Below are 20,072 nucleotides of genomic sequence, written 5' to 3'. Positions count from 1 at the left end.
TCCATGCATAAACAGAAAATGCATAAACAGAACAACATGTACATAAATAGTGCTGCACGGTAGCTGAGAAACCGTCGAGATTTGAAGGGGGGCATTTTGGAGGAAGCTTTCTGAAAGAACGGAGGACATTTTAAGCAAAGGATTTAATACTTTAAATCTTAAAGAATGAACACGGGGTGTCATACAACAGAGAGACCCTTTGAATGTGTGGTATGTTCATATGGACATAGACTGCAGATGTAAATTGTGGAGACATTGTGTTCTATTCTGCCCAGGGTCTTCGTTATGTAGGCAGTTATCTAGGACTTTGGAGCAGAGGATAGAACCCACGGTTGATTATTGGAAATTAAACTGAGAATGTGGACAGTGTGGAAACAGAGTTTGACGGCGAAATGAATCCATCTTCTTTGGCTTCTCAGTACCACTTATCACATCTTCTTGTTTTAGTTTTTTCAGAGTATTTCTGATTATCTGACATTTTGTGTGTACTTGGATGAGGCATCTTTTTTTCATGGAATGTGTTATTCTTGAGGTCAGGGCCCTTCCATGTATTATCCAGTCCTTCATTACCTGACACATGTGGGCACCGAAATATATTTGTGGACTGAATGAGTGTATACCTAATAGAATCTAATAGGTCTGTGGTAGGTTATCACATGATGAGGGAAAAGTTCAAGATTATTCTAGTCATATCATCCCTTAAGATCTTATACACAGATGTTGAATACTAACATTTGATTGTTCTCTTCCTGTTTTTCAAAATGAAGCATTTTCATTTCTTAGAATATCATCATTGTAAGAATGTCAGTTTTTGAAGATTTACCATTTCCCTGTTTTGCTTTAAAATTTAAAATGTGTTTTTGTGAAAATGTTCCTTTGTGTAAAAATAACCTGTTTTCTTAATTGTAATGCCATCCTTTTAATGATTTATGTATTTTTTTTTAATGGGAGCACTGTTCTCTTAAGGTTTATCAGTCTGCAGAAATGTTCAGTGAATCATCAGTGCCAATTCACTGTATGATGTTACTATACATATTTTCTTTGAAAATAATTGGTGAATTTGTTACTGTTTCATTGCTCTGTCATGTCTGACTCTTTGCAACCCCATGGACTGCAGCCCACCAGGCTCCTCTGTCCGTGGGATCCTCTAGGCAAGAAAACTGGAGTGAGTTGCCATTTCCTTCTCCACTGGATCTTCCTGACCCAGGGATCGAATCCTCGTCTTCTGCATTGGTAGGGGGCTTCTTTACCACTTAGCCTCTGGGGAAGCCCCCGATATTATATTCCATATGACAAAAATCATATCACATTTTAGAGCTCATATTCGTCCTAACTCTGTTTTCATTTAGGATTGGAAGAGAAGCTGTGAGGTAGTATTTGTTTAAACAGCATGTTCTCTTTTATATCACAGCTTCAGTTCATCAGCATCTTAAATTCTTTCTCTAGTGTCTCATGCCTGCTACTCCTGCTCCCTGAGATGTTCTTTCTTGAGCTCTTTGCAGCGATGGCTTTTTCTCTTCCTTGGAATTTGAACATTAATGTCCCTTCATCTGAGAAGCTTTTTATGACCGTGTCATCTAAGTAGATCTTCCATTGTTTTCTGTAATACAATTCTGTGTAATTTTTCGCTCAGTATATATTTTAGCTTTGAATGATTTTCTCTCATTTGGTTGGTTGTTTATTATATGTCTCCTCAGTAAAACCTCAGCTCCATGAAAGCAGACCTTGGAACCTTGGAGATTAGCTCACTTTTTGCTATTAGGTGCTCATGTTAAATGTTACTTAAGCACCAAAGCTTTACAAGCTTCTATTTCATTGAACAGATTCAAAATATATATAGTACAGCTTTCTGCCTGCTGAGCATAATGCAGTTTCAGGCTGATGTTTACAGTGGTAGATATTTTGGACTGTTTTACCATAAAACGTGCCCGTAAGGTCTTTATGCTAAATGACCGAAGATAAAAGCTTTGTTTGCTTTTTAGCTCTCTTAAATAGATACATTTCGATCATAGCAATATTATGTGGCTCCTTGTTAATAAAAAAGGGCCTAGACTATCCCTAGCCCTTGCATTCACCTGTTTGCACAGTTAGCCATAGGCAATCTGTTATTCCTTTATTTTTTCTTTCTTTTTTTTTTTTAATCTCTAAAGGTTACTTTTGTATATTTCATACAGTACACCTAGTCTTTACATTTCTGGCTCTAACAAGTGAGGATTTAACTCATCTCACCTCTTGTCATTTTTATAGCTTTTTTGTTTTACTATTATAAAAGTAAATAGCATCCTTCTATTACTTATTCATAAGTGATATCTCTTGATTCCATAAGTTGCAGGTTAGCAAGTACAACCTCTCCTCCCCTCTTACCCACCAAATCCTGTTACCTCTATCTCTATATTGTCATCGTTGATAGCACTGTCGTTGATAGGCCATCGTTGATAGGCCATCATTATGTCTGTCTGTAGGTTGACTTATTGTTTCCACATAAATAACATCAGTTGCAAAGTAGTAGGTTTTTATTATGGTTCCTTTTCTACAGTGTCGTGCTGTTGCTTATAACTCTACTTCTGTGTAAAAGAAAATGTTCAAAATAATTAATTTTTCCCATCACCTATTAATCTAGATAATGATAAATTTTAATTTTCTTCTTACTTAGACCTTGCCTTTTATATTCATTTTGTTGTCATCATTCTTACTGTTGTGGGACCAAATATGTCTCCCTACAGTCTTTGATATCGTCCAACGCTTTCTAATTATAATGGTTGCTTAGAATGTATTCTCTTCTTCATCTTGAGGTCCAATTAAATTCCTGTTCTGATTTGTATTTCACAGCTTTGTAGTCGGATCGCATTTTTCTTACACATCTGCCTTTCCTCCTGCACCATATCCTGCCTAGTCATCCTTTTTTTTTTCTTTTTCTTACAGTTCCTTTATTATATTCTCAGGTTTTCTCATTTTTTCCATTCCTAGTACCTTTCTATTAGTTATATCTTAAGGTACTTTCACATGACTTACCTTTCTTCACATGACTTATATTTCTTCAAACATGTTTATTTCAGACTTCATCAGTTGTTTGGCTTGATGTAATTCTAGATGGAAAACAGCACGCCCTCAAAACTCTACAGGCGTGTTCTGCAGGCACCGAGCGCTGCCGATAGCCGGTCCAGTCCCCGTCTCACTGTTTGCCCTTGTTAAATACTTTTCTCTTCAGAAAGTTTTTAGGACCTTCTTTTTATCCATAACATTCTAAAGTATCACAACATGTTGGTCTTATTCCACTTATTCAGAATCTGGCAAGTGATTTAATTTGAATACTTAGTCCCTTTAATTGTATTATGTTTCCAGAAATACTTCCTTTGTCTCTTCTCTTTCTGGAGTTCTTTCTGTTTGAAAGTTGGATTTGTTGGATTAAATATCTAGGTCCCTTTCTCCTTCCTCCCCCAATATAGTCTACCTGTGTCCTTTTTGTTCTGTGAATTTTATTTAACTCCGTATTTAATTTGAGAAATCATACTTCCTCTTTAAAGTGCCCTCTCAGTTTATTTGCTCTTTTTTATATGGCATTGCTATTTTTTTATGACTACTGTTGGGAAAAGCAGTCAACCATGGGCTGTGATCATCCCACCTGTTCTTGCTGGGCACGCCAAGAAAGCAAAGGATTGTGTTTGCAGTGGCAAGCCTTAAGGAGTGGCGTTATGTCTTTCCCCAAAGCACGGAGTTGGTCATCATGTACTAGAAAAACAGTAGTCCCCAAACTCGGTAGCACAGTCCTGTAACCCAGTCAGCTGTGTGTGTGGACATCCAGGAAGGGCCTTTTGTGTCATCCCGTGAACTTGGGGGCACAGGGATACAAACAAGAAGAATAAAGTCCTCTAGGTCTCTGACCCTGAGTCTTGTGGCTTCTGCCAGCACCCGAGACAGTAACAGGCTGGCTTGTTGGCAAGACGAAACCTCCAACCCAGCAGCTTTGTGCTTCTTATCCAGTATTTTCCTAGGTTCTTCTGCACTGCTGTCTTCTTGGAGATTGTAATTTTGTCCATCAAAACTTTTCCACTAGCCTTACGTTTTCCAGATATTCCTTGAAATCTCTTTATCTGCTGCTGACTCCTTTCCAAGTTTTTTTGTGATTGTAGGATTAGACCTTTTTCTATCTATACTTCTTTGGGGGAGGGACTCACCATATCTCCTGTGAAGAGTCAACTACATGGAAGAAGCTCCCTCTCCTTTTTTTAAGTTTTAGCAATCACTGTTGCTTCATTTTCCATGACTGTGCGTACATCCTTTTGCAACCAGCCTTTCCTTATTTCTCCTCCATGTCTACGTCAAAAAATAGAGCTTCTGTATCTGGCATATCAAGAAAATGTCCAATACAAATGAATTCAAAATAAGAGTAAATATGCTCTTAGAGGAGGGCTTGTTTGTGGCATTTGGTTTAGCTACTCAAATCTTTGCTTACTTTTAGGTGCAAACGTAAATGCATTTTTAGATAGATGGAATACATAAAGGTGGAGCATAACTGATATTTACAGTTTTAAAACATATCCATGATGTTTATTTCTCTGTTAAAGTGAATTGCAAAATTCTTAAAAACGGCTCTGTGCTTTTTACAAAAAATCATTAGAAAATTTAAGTTATATATATGTAGGAAGTGGCACAAAATGATTTTATCCCCTAGAACAAGAGTTGTCATGCTTCTTATACAAAGGGCCAGGATGAGCTTTTTGCCCTCGCACTTTCTACTAGAACTCCTCAACTCTGCCCTTATGTAGCTTAGTAGCAGCCGCAGCAATAAGTAAATGAATCAGTGTGTCTGTGTTGCAGGAAACCTTTATTCATGAATGATAAAAATTTGAATTTTAGATAATTTTTATGTGTCATGGGATATTCTTTTTTTTTTTTTCCCCACAGCCATTTAAAATATAAAATCTACTCTTAGCTTGTAGTCCTTACTAAAGCCAGGGTAACTCTTGCCCCAGAATTCCTGTTTTATTAATAGCTTTGTTGACGTTTGAATACTGATAATGTTTCCACTCTGTGCCATTATCCTTATCAGACTAGCTAACGAAGAATATCAAATACTGGCTAACTCCTGGCGCTATTCATCTGCCTTTTGTAACAAACTCTTCTTCAGTAAAGTGGACTATGATGAGGGAACAGACATTTTTCAACAGGTAAGAGAGTTATATTTTGTTTCAATAGCGTATTTATCGGAGTTGGTTATGGTTGATAACGTCTTTGTGTGCCAGGTAAAAACACAGTTCAGTGATTCCAATGAGTAGTTACTAAATTCTGTGGTATGATGAAGATAATATTAAGTGTAATTATTTTAATCAGTACAGTTTTTGCCATTAGTGAATAAACACATTTTAGCTTTTCCATCATAGAAGAAATATGTTTTTTTTCCCCATCATACAGTGGCAGTTTATATGCTGCTGCTAAGTCGCTTCAGTCATGTCTGACTCTGTGCGACCCATTAACTTTATTTTGATATTTAATTGTATGTGCTTTGGGTGGTATTTTGCATAAATTTGTGAAATTTTGTATAAGATTCAAGGTAAGTTTTACATGGGGCTTCCCTGGTAGCTTGATGGTAAAGAATCTACCAGCAATATAGGAGACAAATATTCAGTCCCTAGGTCAGGAAGATTCACTGGAGGATGAGTGGCAACTCACTCCAGTATTTTTGCCTGGAGAATCCCATGGACAGAAGGGCCTGGTGGGCTACAATCCACAGGGTTGCAAAAGAGTCGGGTACGACTTAGCAACTGAATAGCAACAATGAAGTTTTACTTAACCTTTAAGCTGTTTTAGGGGGATAAAAGGTCTTTAAGCGGGGGTGAGTGTGAGTGAAAGTCTCTGTCATGTCCGACTCTTTGCGACCCCATGGACCATACAGTCCGTGGAATTCTCCAGGCCAGAATCCTGGAGTGGGTAGCCGTTCCCTCCTCCAGGGGATCTTCCCAACCCAGGGATCAAACCCAGGTCTCCTGCATTGAAAGTGGATTTTTTACCAGCTGAGCCACAAGGGAAGCCCTTTAAGAGGATTAATTAAGGTTAAATGATGTCATAAGGATGAAACTAGAAATCAGCAAAGAAGAATGAATTACCAGTCTGAAAGCAAGCAAGCAAAAATATTCACTAACGGTCCACTTAAAATTAGCTTGAGTCTAAATGCTTTTCCATGACCTGGTAAAGAACTGGGTCAGACAGTGTAAGAAAAAAAAAAAGGGACAAGGATACCCAAACTAATCCATGCTGGGTACTGCAATGAGTTGTACATTTGAAAGGCATGATCAAGTACTGATAAACACAAAAAGTTAATAACTATAGGTTAACAGCAGGGGTCAGGGAGCCAGACAGTTGAGCTCAGATTTTATCTACATATTTTATCATCTCCATATATTAACTTTGTATTCTTGGACAAGGGACGTAACCTCTCTATACCTTAATGTCTTCATGTACGAAACAAATAAAAATGATATATTTCTCTGTGATTGTTGTGAAGCTAAATGAAAGAAAACACATGAACCACTTAGAAGTGTCCCTGGAATATAAAGACTCAATGTTAGCAGTGATGATGATATAATCTTGACAAATTTCAATAGGACTGGAATCCTTATAAGAAGTAGGACATGAGTCCTTTTGGATTAGCATCTCATCCTTATGACATCATTTAAGGGGGGAGTTCAGTTCAGTTTCTCAGTCGTGTCCGACTCTTTGCAACCCCATGAATCGCAGCATGCCAGGCCACCCTGTCCATCACCAACTCCCGGAGTTTACCCAAACTCATGTCCATCGAGTCAGTGATGCCATCCAGCCATCTCATCCTCTGTCGTCCCCTTCTCCTCCTGCCCCCAATCCCTCCCAGCATCAGAGTCTTTTCCAGTGAGTCAGCTCTTCGCATCAAAGTATTGGAGTTTCAGCTTTAGCATCAGTCCTTCCAGTGAACACCAGGGACTGATCTCCTTTAGGATGGACTGGTTGGATCTCCTTGCAGTCCAAGGGGCTCTCAAGAGTCTTCTCCAACACCACAGTTCAAAAGCATCAATTCTTCGGCACTCAGCTTGCTTCACAGTCCAACTCTCACATCCATACATGACCACTGGAAAACCATAGCCTTGACTAGATGGACCTTTGTTGGCAAAGTAACGTCTCTGCTTTTGAATATGCTCTCTAGGTTGGTCATAACTTTCCTTCCAAGGAGTAAAGCGTCTTTTAATTTCATGGCTGCAGTCACCATCTGCAGTGATTTTGGAGCCCCCCAAAATAAAGTCTGACACTGTTTCCACTGTTTCCCCATCTATTTCCCATGAAGTGATGGGACCAGATGCCATGATCTTAGTTTTCTGAATGTTGAGCTTTAAGAGGGGTATATAAGGTTAAATGATGTCATGTAGAAATTTGATAGTCCTGGGCTTGTTAGGGACTTGTTCAGAAAGTAAACTATATGTGACTCCTGTGTGATGGCTGAGGCTAAGTGTCTGACAACAGACCAGCAAGTCAGTGATGTGTTAGAGGGAGCTGTGCACTAGCAGTCATGTTGGCTGTAACTGTCTCGTGTGCACCTATCACGAAAACGCACACAAACAAAGTGTGGAGTGGGAGAAAGGAATTGGTGACTGTGTTTTTGTTCAATTTAGTAAAAATTACTAAATGTCCATAACATGTACGCCCCCGCTGGTACTGCTGTATCTTTACCTTGAACCGTGATCTAATGTTTGTTGTTACTTGAATTTTTTTATTTTTATTGTTGGGGAATGTTGAACTGTATATTGGAAGCCAGGGCCAAAAAGCTCCTTGCCTTTCATTTGAATCATTTTTCATAATTCTTGGGCAGCAAGAATTTAATCTGTATCTGTGCTTTGCAGTTTACTCCCCAATGCAAATTAACCTCATTTTTTTTTTAGGTTGTTATTAATAAACACCATTTATACTAGGGTGGTGTATATTCAATATACTTTTCAAATGAAGCTTGCCTTTAGAAAATAATTAATGAGACGTAACCATTTTAAGACAGTTGAAATAACAGAGGAGGTGAACAGAAAAAGTTTTTAAAATTAATAGAGAAGTCAATATACTCAAAATTAATTACATAATATATTTATATCTTTCATCAAATGCCAACCTTTTTCTTTAACAACTGCTTAAGAACTGAAAATAATCCGTGTACCCCCAAACTACAGTAGTTCTATTTTGCACTTTGAATCATTTCATTCTTTAGTTGTAGAATTCTAGAAAATAAAGAAGGAAATGAGCAATGAAATGGATGGATATAGCTGAGAATATGAATGATGTATGTGAAATGTTAAGGTTCAGTGAACTTGGCCTAATTCATAAGTTCTTTTCTATTCAGCAGTATATCAAGATGAATAAAAACAGTAGTTAAGCTCTGGAAATCCCCTTGGATTTTTCATAATAAATGCTGTCTTTCCAAAATTCATGCAGGAAAAAAAGCTGGGATATTAGATTTAGTCTTTTTATCTCATGCTGTCTTTTACAGCTCAACATTAACTCCGCTCCTACGTTCATGCATTTTCCTCCAAAAGGCAGACCCAAGAGAGCTGATACTTTTGACCTTCAAAGAATTGGATTTGGCGCTGAACAACTAGCAAAGTGGATTGCTGACAGAACGGATGTTCATGTATGTTTTTATTCCCCACAGTTTTAATAATAGGCTAATTAGCTTGGTTTGGTATAACATTATAATAAGGCCACAGGATTTTTTTCATTTTCTCCTGCTTTAGGAAAACTGCATATGATAGCTGTAAGCTGAACTTTGAGTTAGGTGAATTTAAATGGTTTTTGGAATAATGGTTTTTAAAATATCAATGAACCATTAAAGAATACATGTTAGGCACAAAGTAATTTCTGAGGCTAAAAAATATACTGAATATTGCTCAGTGGTCTTAATAATCAAAGATACTCTAATTAAAAAAACAGGTGTATAATTTTTATCTATCCTTTGGGCAAATAACAATAGGATAATACCCACTTTTCATGAGCCATATGAGAAAATGTCACTGACATATGCTGTTCTTAGGACTATAAATTCTAACAGTATAATTCTTTCCTTCCTTCCCTTCTCCCCCAACCATTAACTATGGGGGAAAAAATTTACACATTTTAATAGAAGAAAATCACTCAGGAATCAGATATCTAAAAATGAGAATTGAATTAAATGTGTACAGTCTAGACAAACAGTGGTGTGCAACATTATTTGACATAGAAAGAAGCTCAAAGGATAACAAGTGAAAAAGTAGGATAGAAAAACAGTATTTATAGTTGATTTAGAAAAGCAAAATATTACTGAGATATGTACAATGTTGATGGTAGTTAATGTCTTTGTGGAGGGCTATGGCTATTTTGTTCCTTAATGTCACTAGAAGTTTTTACAGTGAGCAATTCTAACCAGCTATTTAAAAATTACATTTCCCTTAGATATAATACAGGGATATTAATTTTGTGTAAGCATATTTCTCATTTGAGATAGATGTCTCATACTATCATTGTACATAAAATAATATAGGTATTAATGATATTTTGGTGACTACCTCTTTTTTGGTGGAAATATTTAGGCAGATATTCAGTTCTACAATGTATCATTTGTTTGGTACAAAATATTAAATGTAACATTGGAAAGTACTACTAGTTCTTTTTTAAGAAATACTCAGTTTTAATCAGAAATAATTCTAACCTATTTATCACACTTATATGTTGTTGACAGATCCACATTTGTAAAAAGAAAATACATATTTGGAAATAATTTCAAACTTTAAGTAGTTCCACAAATGAAAAAAGTGTAGTCTCAATGTATACCCTATATCAGGATTCACATACTCTTAACTTTTTATGGCTTTTGCTTTGGCATTCTTACTCTCTTACCATCCCTCACCCTGTCTACACATATACTTACATACCCACACACATTTTTTTCTGAATCCTTTTAAGGTGAATTGTCTTTCCTAAGAAATACAGGACCGTACAGTTATTGTGTTCACAGACGCACATTAATATATTGAGCTGTCCATAGTCTAGTTTTGTCAGTTGACCTACCCTGTCCTTCCTAAATCGTAAGCTCCCTATGTGGAGACATTTAGGATCATGCAGATATCCTACTCCTCATCAAAATTTTGTCAGTATTTAGTATCCATTGATGACTCTTCCTTGATCCAGATTTCATCATGCTGGTTGCAGAATGATGATGTTCCAGTGCTAGCACTTTGTCCATATTTCAGATTGATCCTTGGCATTTTACTGTAAGCAAGAGTTCTCCTCTCCTCTTTGTATTTCATTCATTCATTGGTACACAATCTTATATTGTTTTTTCCCTCCAGTGATTGTTAGTACTATGCTTAAATATTTTGGTACCAAAATTGTTCTAAATATAATTAGTGGGAGCCCCTTCATGCTGGCTTCTTTGTTCTTGTAAAGTATCTCACCTTGTAAAGTAAGTCGGGGAAATAGGAATCCTCATATACCACTTGTGGGAATGCAAAATAGTGCAACCACTTTGGTAAACAGTTTGACAGTTCTTCAAACCATTAAGCATAGTTTCTATGTGACCCAGAAATTCTACTCCTAGGTATACGTATGTAAGAGAAAAGAAAACATACACTACACAAAAACTTGTGCAAAATGTTTACAGCAGCATTATTCATAAGAGCCATAAGGTGCAAACAACGCAAATATCCAACTGATTATTTGGCTAATGGATAAGCAAAGTGTGATATCCACACAAGGAAATACTAGCCATGAAAAGGAATGAAGCAGCGGCACATTTTACAACAAGGGTGAGCCTTGAGAAGGTCATACTGAGTGAAAGAAGCCAGGTACAAAAGACTACATGTTATATGAAATTGCAGAATGAATGTATGGAGTCAGAAAGTAGATTGATTGGTGGTTGCTTAAGGCTGCAGGGTGAGAGGAATAAGGGAGTGGATGCCAAAAGGGAATGGGATTTCCTTTTGAAGTGATTCAAATGTTCTGATACTGACTGTGGTGATGGCTGCACCTATCTGAATATGCTTAAAAAAATATATCACTGGATTGTACACTTTCAGTGGGTGGATTGTATGGTATATGGATTAAAGCTCAGTAAAGTTGTTTAAAAGAAAATGTCTTAAAAAATTCCAATTTGAAATAATACAAGTAGTAGTCCCTCCATCTCACCTCTCCTTTTTACCAGATGATCCCGTGTTCGGGATCATCATCATTATCTGGTTCATCATCATGAACCAGAACAGCTCTGGGTTGAATGTAAGTAGGTTTTGCATATATTTAACTGTATTCACCTAAAAGCACCAGAAGAGCACATTTTGTTACATAGCCATGATGCTTTAGGGCATATATTTTTGACTCACAAAGAACAAAAGGAATGTTAGTGCCTGGTATGAAAAGTAAGGTGGTACCTTTCTGAATTACATGTGTTAAAGATCAGAAGGACGAGAATATCAGAGGAAAAAATGAATATTTTTCTTGAACTTTAAAACATTTTCATTGTGTTGTTGCAGATTCGTGTCTTCAGGCCTCCCAACTACTCTGGCACCATTGCTTTGGCTTTGTTGGTGTCACTTGTGGGTGGTTTGCTCTATTTAAGAAGGAACAACTTGGAGTTCATCTATAACAAGACTGGTTGGGCCATGGTGTCTCTGGTATGTTAACACATTTACCCTATTTCTTTGGGTAATGGTCCAAGTTGTGTAATATTAACAAAGTGATCCAGATTATAACTGTAATGAAAATCAAGTCTGGATGAGAAGAATTAACTTTTAGGACTTAGGTGATGTAACTTAAGTTCACCATTAATGTAGCTTGTGCTCTCTTCCTTCAGTTTTCACAACTAAAATGTAATGTCTTTCCATGTGTACTTGGCATATCATGAGTGCTAGATAAATGTATGGTAATACATTTAGAAATACACTAGGGATTCGTGTATTTTTACTAATTACACTAAAAATACTTACAGACTGTTAGAGTCTGAAGCACTTGGAAATGTACTCATTCAGCTATTTTTTCCCTAGCAACTCTTTTCTTTTGTCTCTACTATGTGCCTGATAATTATTAGGTACCAGAGATATAAAGGAAAGACATAAACCCCACCTGATCGTAATTCATCACAGGGATACTAATCAAACTAATCAAGAGATAAATCATGTAACATTCTGCATGCTGTGGTGGAAGTAAGCACACTGGATTAGAGGATTACATACTATATAGGAAGGACACCTAATCTTGAGTACTGAAAAGTCATTATAGGCTTACTAGAGTGTGTGACATCATTTATGTTTTTTAGGTTAAGAGTATCTTAAGATCTCTAGCAAGTATCTTAGTAATGATGCCTACAGTCATCTGCTCTTCATCATTTTACTTGTGGTCTTGGTCAAAGCATAAGAATGGAGAAAGAAATACAGGGAATAAAAAACTGTAAAGAAAGAGATGTTACTATTTACTTAATTTGTGATTTGCCTATATGACTGTCTACATGAAAATTTTATCACAATTTACAGAGTAAAATAAAATTAATACTAGAGTTGAACAGTTCTGAATTCAAGGTCTCCAATAATCATTAGGATTTTTACACAGTAAACAATTTAGATGATTAAAATCTCTTTCCCAAAGGAAGAAGAAAATAATGATACTTAAAAGTAACAAAAGATGTATAAAACATTTATAAACAATATAAAACATGAAGCTATTTAATATGTATATGTATACATATATATATATTTACAGCTAAATGTCAGTTTGTTGGTTTTACCTTCGTGCAGTAGCCCTCCATCCTTCCATTTTTCAGCAAACAGTGGTGTTTATGATACAGTAGGACAGACTGATAAGTGAGCATCCCAGTCAACTCACCTTAAAGCACCCATCATGTGCAATAATAGCTAATGTCTTGAAATTCAAGCAGATCCTCTATGGCTTTGTGGTAGACAGAGAAATAAGATTTTGAGGTTTGGATTTTTTTAGCGTAAGGAAGATTTCTCAAGGAAAGTTTCTTAATATTTTCTCAGTTTTTGATAACTGAGTTAAAGAGATTTATTAGTTATACTCCAGTTACTGTAACTGGATCCAGTGGGTGATCTCAGTCACCGTGGTCATTAAGTTTGAAAGTGTTTTGGACGTTGCTTAGTCTGGTTTTCAGGTTGCTTCATTCAGTTAAGCCACCCACTGTCTTGGTGAAAAAAAAAATACACCCCTTCTTTCAAAGTGTTATTGGAAGGTTAAAATTCCTTTAGTATTTCAGCATTATTATACCAAATTTTGTCACTGTTTCAGTCTCCTGAAAAACTAAGTCTGCTTCTGATGTAACCATGTGCCTGAAGTAGACCCAGATGATACACCTGCATGCACTATTCTCCCTTCTCAAGAGGAGGTGGCCTCCCTGGCAGCTCAGTCAGTAAAGGGTCCGCCTGCAATGCCGGAGACCCAGGTTCGGTCTCTGGGTTGGGAAGATCTCCCGGAGAAGGAAATGGCAACCCACTCCAGTATTCTTGCCTGGAGAATTCCATGGATGAGCCTGGTGGGCTACAGTCCATGGGGTCACAAAAGAGTCGGATACAACTAAGTGACTAACTTTCACTCCTCAAGAAGAGACGTAGAGTTACTACTGTAAGTAATAATGGACATTACAGCACCTTTTCCTTCTTTGGGGGTTATGTTTCTTATGCTTATTCTTTATAATGACTATGAAACGGAATTTCTATTATCATCATTTTACAGACAAGGAAACAGATTCAGTAAACTCAATTTGCAGAACCTCACACCTGGGATAGGATTCTGTGTACATCTAACTTAAGACTTGGTACTTCACACAGTGCTGTGCTGTGCTTAGTTGCTCAGTCATGTCCGACTCTTTGCGACCCCATGGACTGTACCCTGCCAGGCTCATCTGTCCATGGGAATTCTCCAGGCAAGAATACTGGAGTAGGCTGCCATGCCCTCCTCCAGGGGATCTTCCTGACCCAGGAATCCAACCAGGGTCTCCTGCATTGCAGGCGGATTCTTTACCAGTTGAGCTACCAAGGAAGCCCTTTCACAGTGTTGGGTTCTCTAAATCTGGCATGTGCCTCATATGCTGGATGTTTAATCCAGTGGATGCAGTGAGTCATTACAACTCTAAATAAATGTCTAAGAACATTTATATGGCAACTAAATGTTAGTACTTAAATGGTCAATTCTCTCACACCCTCTGCCACATCATACAGATTTTTTTCCTTTGAATCCTTGAAAGCTAATGAACTTGGCATAACAGAAGATGCTCTAACATTCATAGACACATACTTGAGAAGGAAATCTTGGCAGGTATGTCTACTCCCCAATGGCAGCCTTTCAGAAGCCATAACAGGCTGCAGAAAACAGACATGTTTTCAAACAATATGCTGGAAAACTCTGAATATAAAATGTTGAATTAAACAGATTTGTCTTTTTTTTAATTTTTCCTCATCTGCTGATGGCTTATGAAGCTTAAACAGTGAGGGCAGAAATAATTTAAATCTCTGTTACCATTCCACCACCAAACTTGATTCTTTTTAATGAAAAACTATTTTACATGAAAAACTGGATTTGCCCAATTCCAGTCCTTTTAAATCCAATTTTTGGGATATCCTTACAAAGTTAAGAGGCCGTCCAAAATACTGAATCATTTACTCAGATTGCTAGACATTTGTTTATTTAAAACAACCAATATCTGGTTCTTCTTTGGAAATGATATATTTTGAAATAATTCTTGGCAAAATACTGTTATCTGATTTGCAGAAATGCTGAAATCCTTGGCTTGCACAGTAAAATGAAGTTCTTAAAGTAGTGAACTCTGTACAACAGCACAGCATTTTTGTAATGTAAAAACTGTATGCACAAGGAAAATAATGAAAAAACAGTTTGGTGGAGAATTTCTATGGACATGCTCACTTCATAGTAAAGAACGACTATACATACAGGTCGGAGAAGGCGATGGCACCCCACTCCAGTGCTCTTGCCTGGAAAATCCCATGGACGGAGGAGCCTGGTGGGCTGCAGTCCATGGGGTCGCGAAGAGTCGGACACGACTGAGCAACTTCACTTTCACTTTTCTGTGTTGGAGAAGGAAATGGCAACCCACTCCAGTGTTCTTGCCTGGAGAATCCCAGGGACAGGGGAGCCTGGTGGGCTGCTGTCTCTGGGGTCACACAGAGTCAGACACGACTGAAGTGACTTAGCAGCTGAAGCAGCAGCATACATACAAGTAGCAGTTGTGTCTTACCTTTGAACAGATGCCAGAGTACCTCTGAGTCCTTAGTTCTGAGCGGACTGTATTCTAGGGCTGGTAAATTTTTTTTTTCTCTTTTTCATTATTATTTCATATTATTGTATATGAGTCATGGGATTAAGAATCAAGTATATGCTGGGAAGAGAAATCTATTAATAGTGCTTTAAGGTATAGGATAGAGACAAAGCTTGCAATTTCCTGGCATAGAGGAAGTAATATATGCAAATGTTGAAACATACATAGATATTATAGCTTCCTGGTTTTGAGCTTTAAAGAAAAAAATAGGTGAAGGAATAGTCATAAGTTGTTCTTGGTCTCATGCTTCCTAGGGGGAAAAATGCTTGTTAACATAAAGGTACTGTTGGTTCTTTTTGGAGCTAAATAAAGCATTGGTTCTGGTTTGGTTTCACTCTGCTTTCCAAACTTCGTCCACCCCCTTAAGATGGAGGATAATAAAAAACCTACACATGTATACCTGTGGCGGATTCATTTTGATATTTGGCAAAACTAATACAATTATGTAAAGTTTTTAAAAAAAAAAAAAAAAACCTACAGAGTACCTGTTTCATGGTGAGTTTAAAGTAGAATGGTTGTATAAAATGTTATGCTTTGTAGCCCTTAATGCAGAGCTTTATGGTAAGCTGCTGCTGCTGAGGCGCTTCAGTTGTGTCCAACTCTGTGCGACCCCATAGACGGCAGCCCACGAGGCTCCCCCGTCCCTTGGATTCTCCAGGCAAGAACACTGGAGTGGGTTGCCATTTCCTTCTCCAACACAGAAAAGTGAAAGTGAAGTCGCTCAGTTGTGTCAGATTCGTCGAGACCCCATGGACCGCAGCCTACCAGATTCCTCCATCCATGGGATTTTTCAGGCAAGAGTAGTAGAGTGGGTTGCCATTGCCTTCTCCTGTGGCAGGCTATTGTCGCAACCCCGTGAACCGCAGCCTAACAGATTCCTCTGTCCGTGGGAATTTCCAGGCAAGAGTAGTAATGGGTTGCCATTGCCTTCGCCTATGGCAGGCTAATGCTCCTGATAGAGGACTGTCATTTCAAACCAGGAATATGAATGTGATGAGTAGTTGCATCCATTTCAAACACAAATAAAAGCCTCCTAAAAATCCACAATTAAAACCGTGAAAGATAAAAACATCATTTAAAAAGATCTAATAACCCAAGCCTTATTATCACAGTAAATCTCAGTAGGATAGAAGCTGTTCTCTGCCTTTTAACACCATTGCTCTGCATTGTAGGATGATTCGTATGCCATAATATTTCTTCTGTCTCAAACACATTATATTGGTTTAATTATGTTCTATGAAAAATGTAAGCTCCAGATTAATATATTTATTACTACATAATTTTCACAATTTATGAAAGTTTCTGTGGCATCTATACATTATGGTATATCAGTAGAAATGTGTTTTTTGTGAGCATTCTGAACTACACGGCAGCTCTGACTTCAGAGTGGAATAAGCTCATTTTTCTTTCAAATTTTTCTTGAATAAAATTATGCATTAATACTTTGTAATGTCATACAGGTATTATCTCTGTGGCATATTTATAAGTGCGAAGCAAATAATTGCTGATAATATTTGTTTCCAGTGAAGTAACTTCTAACAAACAGCTTTTCCCATTAGGTAGTTGAATCATTTGGCCATTTGAAGATAGGTATGTCAGTTTATGGACTTCCCTGGTGGCTCAGACAGTAAAGCGTCTGCCTACAATGCAGAAGACCCGGCTTCAATCCCTAGGTCGGGAAGATCTCCTGGAGAAGGAAATGGCAACCCACTCCAGTATTCTTGCCTGTAAAATCCCACGGACAGAGGAGCCTGGTAGGCTACAGTCCATGGGGTCGCAGAGAGTCGGACACGACTGAGCAACTTCACTCACTCACTCATGTCTGTTTATAGGTAATTTTTCTATATAGCCAAATGTATAATTTTGTTCATATCGGGAGTATGACAACAATATAATGAAATGAGTTAATATCTTATTAGGGTATACTTTTCTTAATACATATAGCATTTAATTTTCTTTAATGAGGAGAGGTAATGGCCTATATAAACTCAGACATTTAAAAGTTACTCAGATGATCTTACCTTTTTTTTTTTTTGCATTTGAATGTGCTTGTCTTGAGTTTTTTGCTTATTATAAAGCTACAAATAAGCCTCAGTGTGAATATCCAGTACATGAAGTAATCCCCCAGCTTCTGTTCTCCATTCATCATAAAATTTCTCAGTAGAGGAAACATACCTCAACATAATAAAGGCCTTATATGATAAACCCACAGCTAACATGGTATTCAGTGGAACAAAGCTGAAAGCTTTTCCTGTAAGATCAGGAAGAAAGCCAGGATGTCCACTTTCAGCACTTTCGACATATTCACTGTCCGAGTGAGAGCAGTTATGCAAGAAAAAGGACATCCAAATCAGAAAGGAAGAAGTAAAACTGTCCTTGTTCAGATAACATAATACTGTGTATGAAAGTGAAAGTGTTAGTTGCTCAGTGTTGTGTGACTTTTTGCAACCCACCAGGCTGCTCGGCCTGGAATTCTCCAGGGAAGAATACTGGAGTGGGTAGCCATTTCCTCCTCTAGGGGTGAAAGTGTTAGTTGCTCAATTGTGTCTGACTCTTACTCCTAGAATTCATAAATGAATTCAGTAAAGTTTCAGGATAAAAAAAATCAGTATACAGAAGAATGTGGCACTTCCACATACTAATATCAAACTATCAGTGAAACTAAAAATCCAGTTTCATTCACAAGTCATCAAAAAGAATGAAATAACTTAGGAATAACTTTAACCAAGGAGTTTAAAGACCTGTACACAAGTAACTACTAAGACACTGATGAAAGAAATTGAAAATGACACAAGCAAAGGGAAAGTTATACTTTGCACATAGATTAGAAGCGTTAGTATTGTTAAAATGTTTACTACCAAATATTATACTACCCAAAGCAGTCTACAAATTCAGTGCATTACTATCAAAATTACAAAGGCACTTTTTACAGAAATAGAAGAAACAATCCTAAAGTCTGTATGTATCCACAGAAGATGCTGAATAGAACAAAAATAAACACGCATATGTGATCAATTAATTTGTGACAAAGGAGCCAAGAATAGGTGTTGGGGAAAGGACAGTCTCGTCAATAAATGGTGTTGGGAAACTGGACAGCCACATGCAGATGAATAAAACCAGACCCCTACCTTAGCCACACACAAAAAGTTAACCCAAAATGGAGAAAAGATTTGAATTCAAGACCTGAAACTGTAAAACTCCCAGAAGAAAACATAGGTGGTAAGCTTTTTGATGTTGTTCTTGGTGATAAATTTTTGTATTTGACATAAAATGCCAACGCAAAACAAGCAAAAATAAGTGGGATCTGCATCAAACCATGAAGCTTCTGCACAGCAAAGGAAACCATTAACAAAATGAAGAGACCATCTGGATGGGAGAAAATATTTGCAAACCATGTATCTGTTAAGGGGTTAATACCCAGAATAAGGTATTGGCGCACTGTGGTCCATGGGGTCGCAAAGTTGGACACGACTGGGCGACTGAACATCAACCCAGAATAAATAAAAAAACTCATACAGCTCAATAGCAAAAACAACAAATAAATGAATTTGAAAAACAGGCAGAGAGAAATGGGTTAATGGTTTGAACAGACACTTCATAAAAGAAGATATAGAAATGGTCCCAAGAAACATTTAAAGTTTAGTCATTTGGAACATGTAAATTAAAACCAAAGTAGTTACCCATAGAAGCCTATTAAGTATGCTCAGATTTCAAAGAAAGGTGACATTAAGGTTAGGACAGATATGCAGGAAAATGAGTCTTCATATATTACTGGTAGAAATGTTAAATGGTATCTTCCTTCAATTTCACTTCTGGTTATTTATCAAAAAGAAATGAAAATGTGTGTACATACAAAGGCTTGTCTTTGAATATTCATAGAAGTTTTATTCACAAATATACCTCTTTGAAAGAAACAATATAGTGTCCATAAACAGGGGAATATATAAACAAACTGTGAAATATGCATACCAAAAAAAAAGGAAACAACAAACCAGGCAGAGACTCAGGAGAGACATTGTTCTAAAGAGAGATACAAGTGGTAGTTAAGTCACTGAAGCCTGGTATACACATACTCTGTGATGCAGCATTTTCAAGAAAATTTTCTTACCCCTTCAGAGGTCTATGGAGGTAAATAATTAGGAAAGGCACCAGTGGACTGTTTTTAATAGTATTCTACTTGATCTCAGTGTTAGTTATAATGGTGTATTCATGTTAGAATTGGAGAAGGCAGTGGCACCCCACTCCAGTACTCTTGCCTGGAAAATCCCATGGACGGAGGAGCCTGGTAGGCTGCAGGCCATGGGGTCTCGAAGAGTCGGACACGACTGAGCGACTTCACTATCACTTTTCACTTTCATCCATTGGAGAAGGAAATGGCAACCCAGTGTTGCCTGGAGTTCTTGCCTGGAGAATCCCAGGGACGGGGGAGCCTGGTGGGCTGCCGTCTATGGGGTCACACAGAGTCGGACACTACTGAAGCGACTTAGCAGCAGCAGCAGCAGCATGTTAGAATTCATTAAGCTGTACCCTTTAAATCATGTCCATTTTTGTCCTTTTTTATTTTAGTAAATAAGATACAAGAGTAAACTTGTAATTTAATTATAAAAATTTAAATTTCCAAATTAAAGTGGTAAAGTGCTGGACATTTCCATTATTAAAGTAAAAAAATAAATACCATTTATACTTATTTTAGAGATAGAATTTTAATAATTCTAGGCCATTTTGCACTGTCAAAGTTTATTTAGTATTTTATTAT

General features: G+C 37.3%; 2 protein-coding genes across 9 annotated transcripts in view; one reads left to right on the top strand and one right to left on the bottom strand.

Moving 5' to 3' along the window:
• The window catches only part of LOC147343647 (uncharacterized), a 301,851-nt gene that overhangs the window by 135,643 nt on the left and 146,136 nt on the right, over window positions 1–20,072 (bottom strand). The gene's annotated exons all lie outside the window — the stretch shown is intronic.
• The window catches only part of TUSC3 (tumor suppressor candidate 3), a 197,813-nt gene that overhangs the window by 84,244 nt on the left and 93,497 nt on the right, over window positions 1–20,072 (top strand). For 7 of the 8 annotated variants that reach the window (XR_015156324.1, XR_015156325.1, XM_086380715.1 and 4 more), the window contains exons 3-5: window positions 5,051–5,168; window positions 8,498–8,638; window positions 11,508–11,648. Coding sequence is in view for 6 of the 8 variants with exons in the window: in XM_086380715.1 (XP_086236841.1) it covers window positions 5,051–5,168; window positions 8,498–8,638; window positions 11,508–11,648 (400 nt within the window). In the remaining 2 variants the exon portion in view is untranslated. Of the gene's footprint in view, window positions 1–5,050; window positions 5,169–8,497; window positions 8,639–11,507; window positions 11,649–12,289; window positions 12,543–20,072 lie in introns of those variants that run through there. The other variant, XM_086380716.1, reaches the window with a different exon arrangement.

Source organism: Bos grunniens, chromosome 27, assembly GCF_055505025.1.
Source record: "Bos grunniens cultivar Pamir isolate PY7600 chromosome 27, Bosgru_T2T1.0, whole genome shotgun sequence".
NCBI classification, from domain to species: domain Eukaryota; kingdom Metazoa; phylum Chordata; class Mammalia; order Artiodactyla; family Bovidae; genus Bos; species Bos grunniens.
Note: the sequence above shows the minus strand (reverse complement) of the source record. Positions and strands in the feature narration are given on the sequence as shown.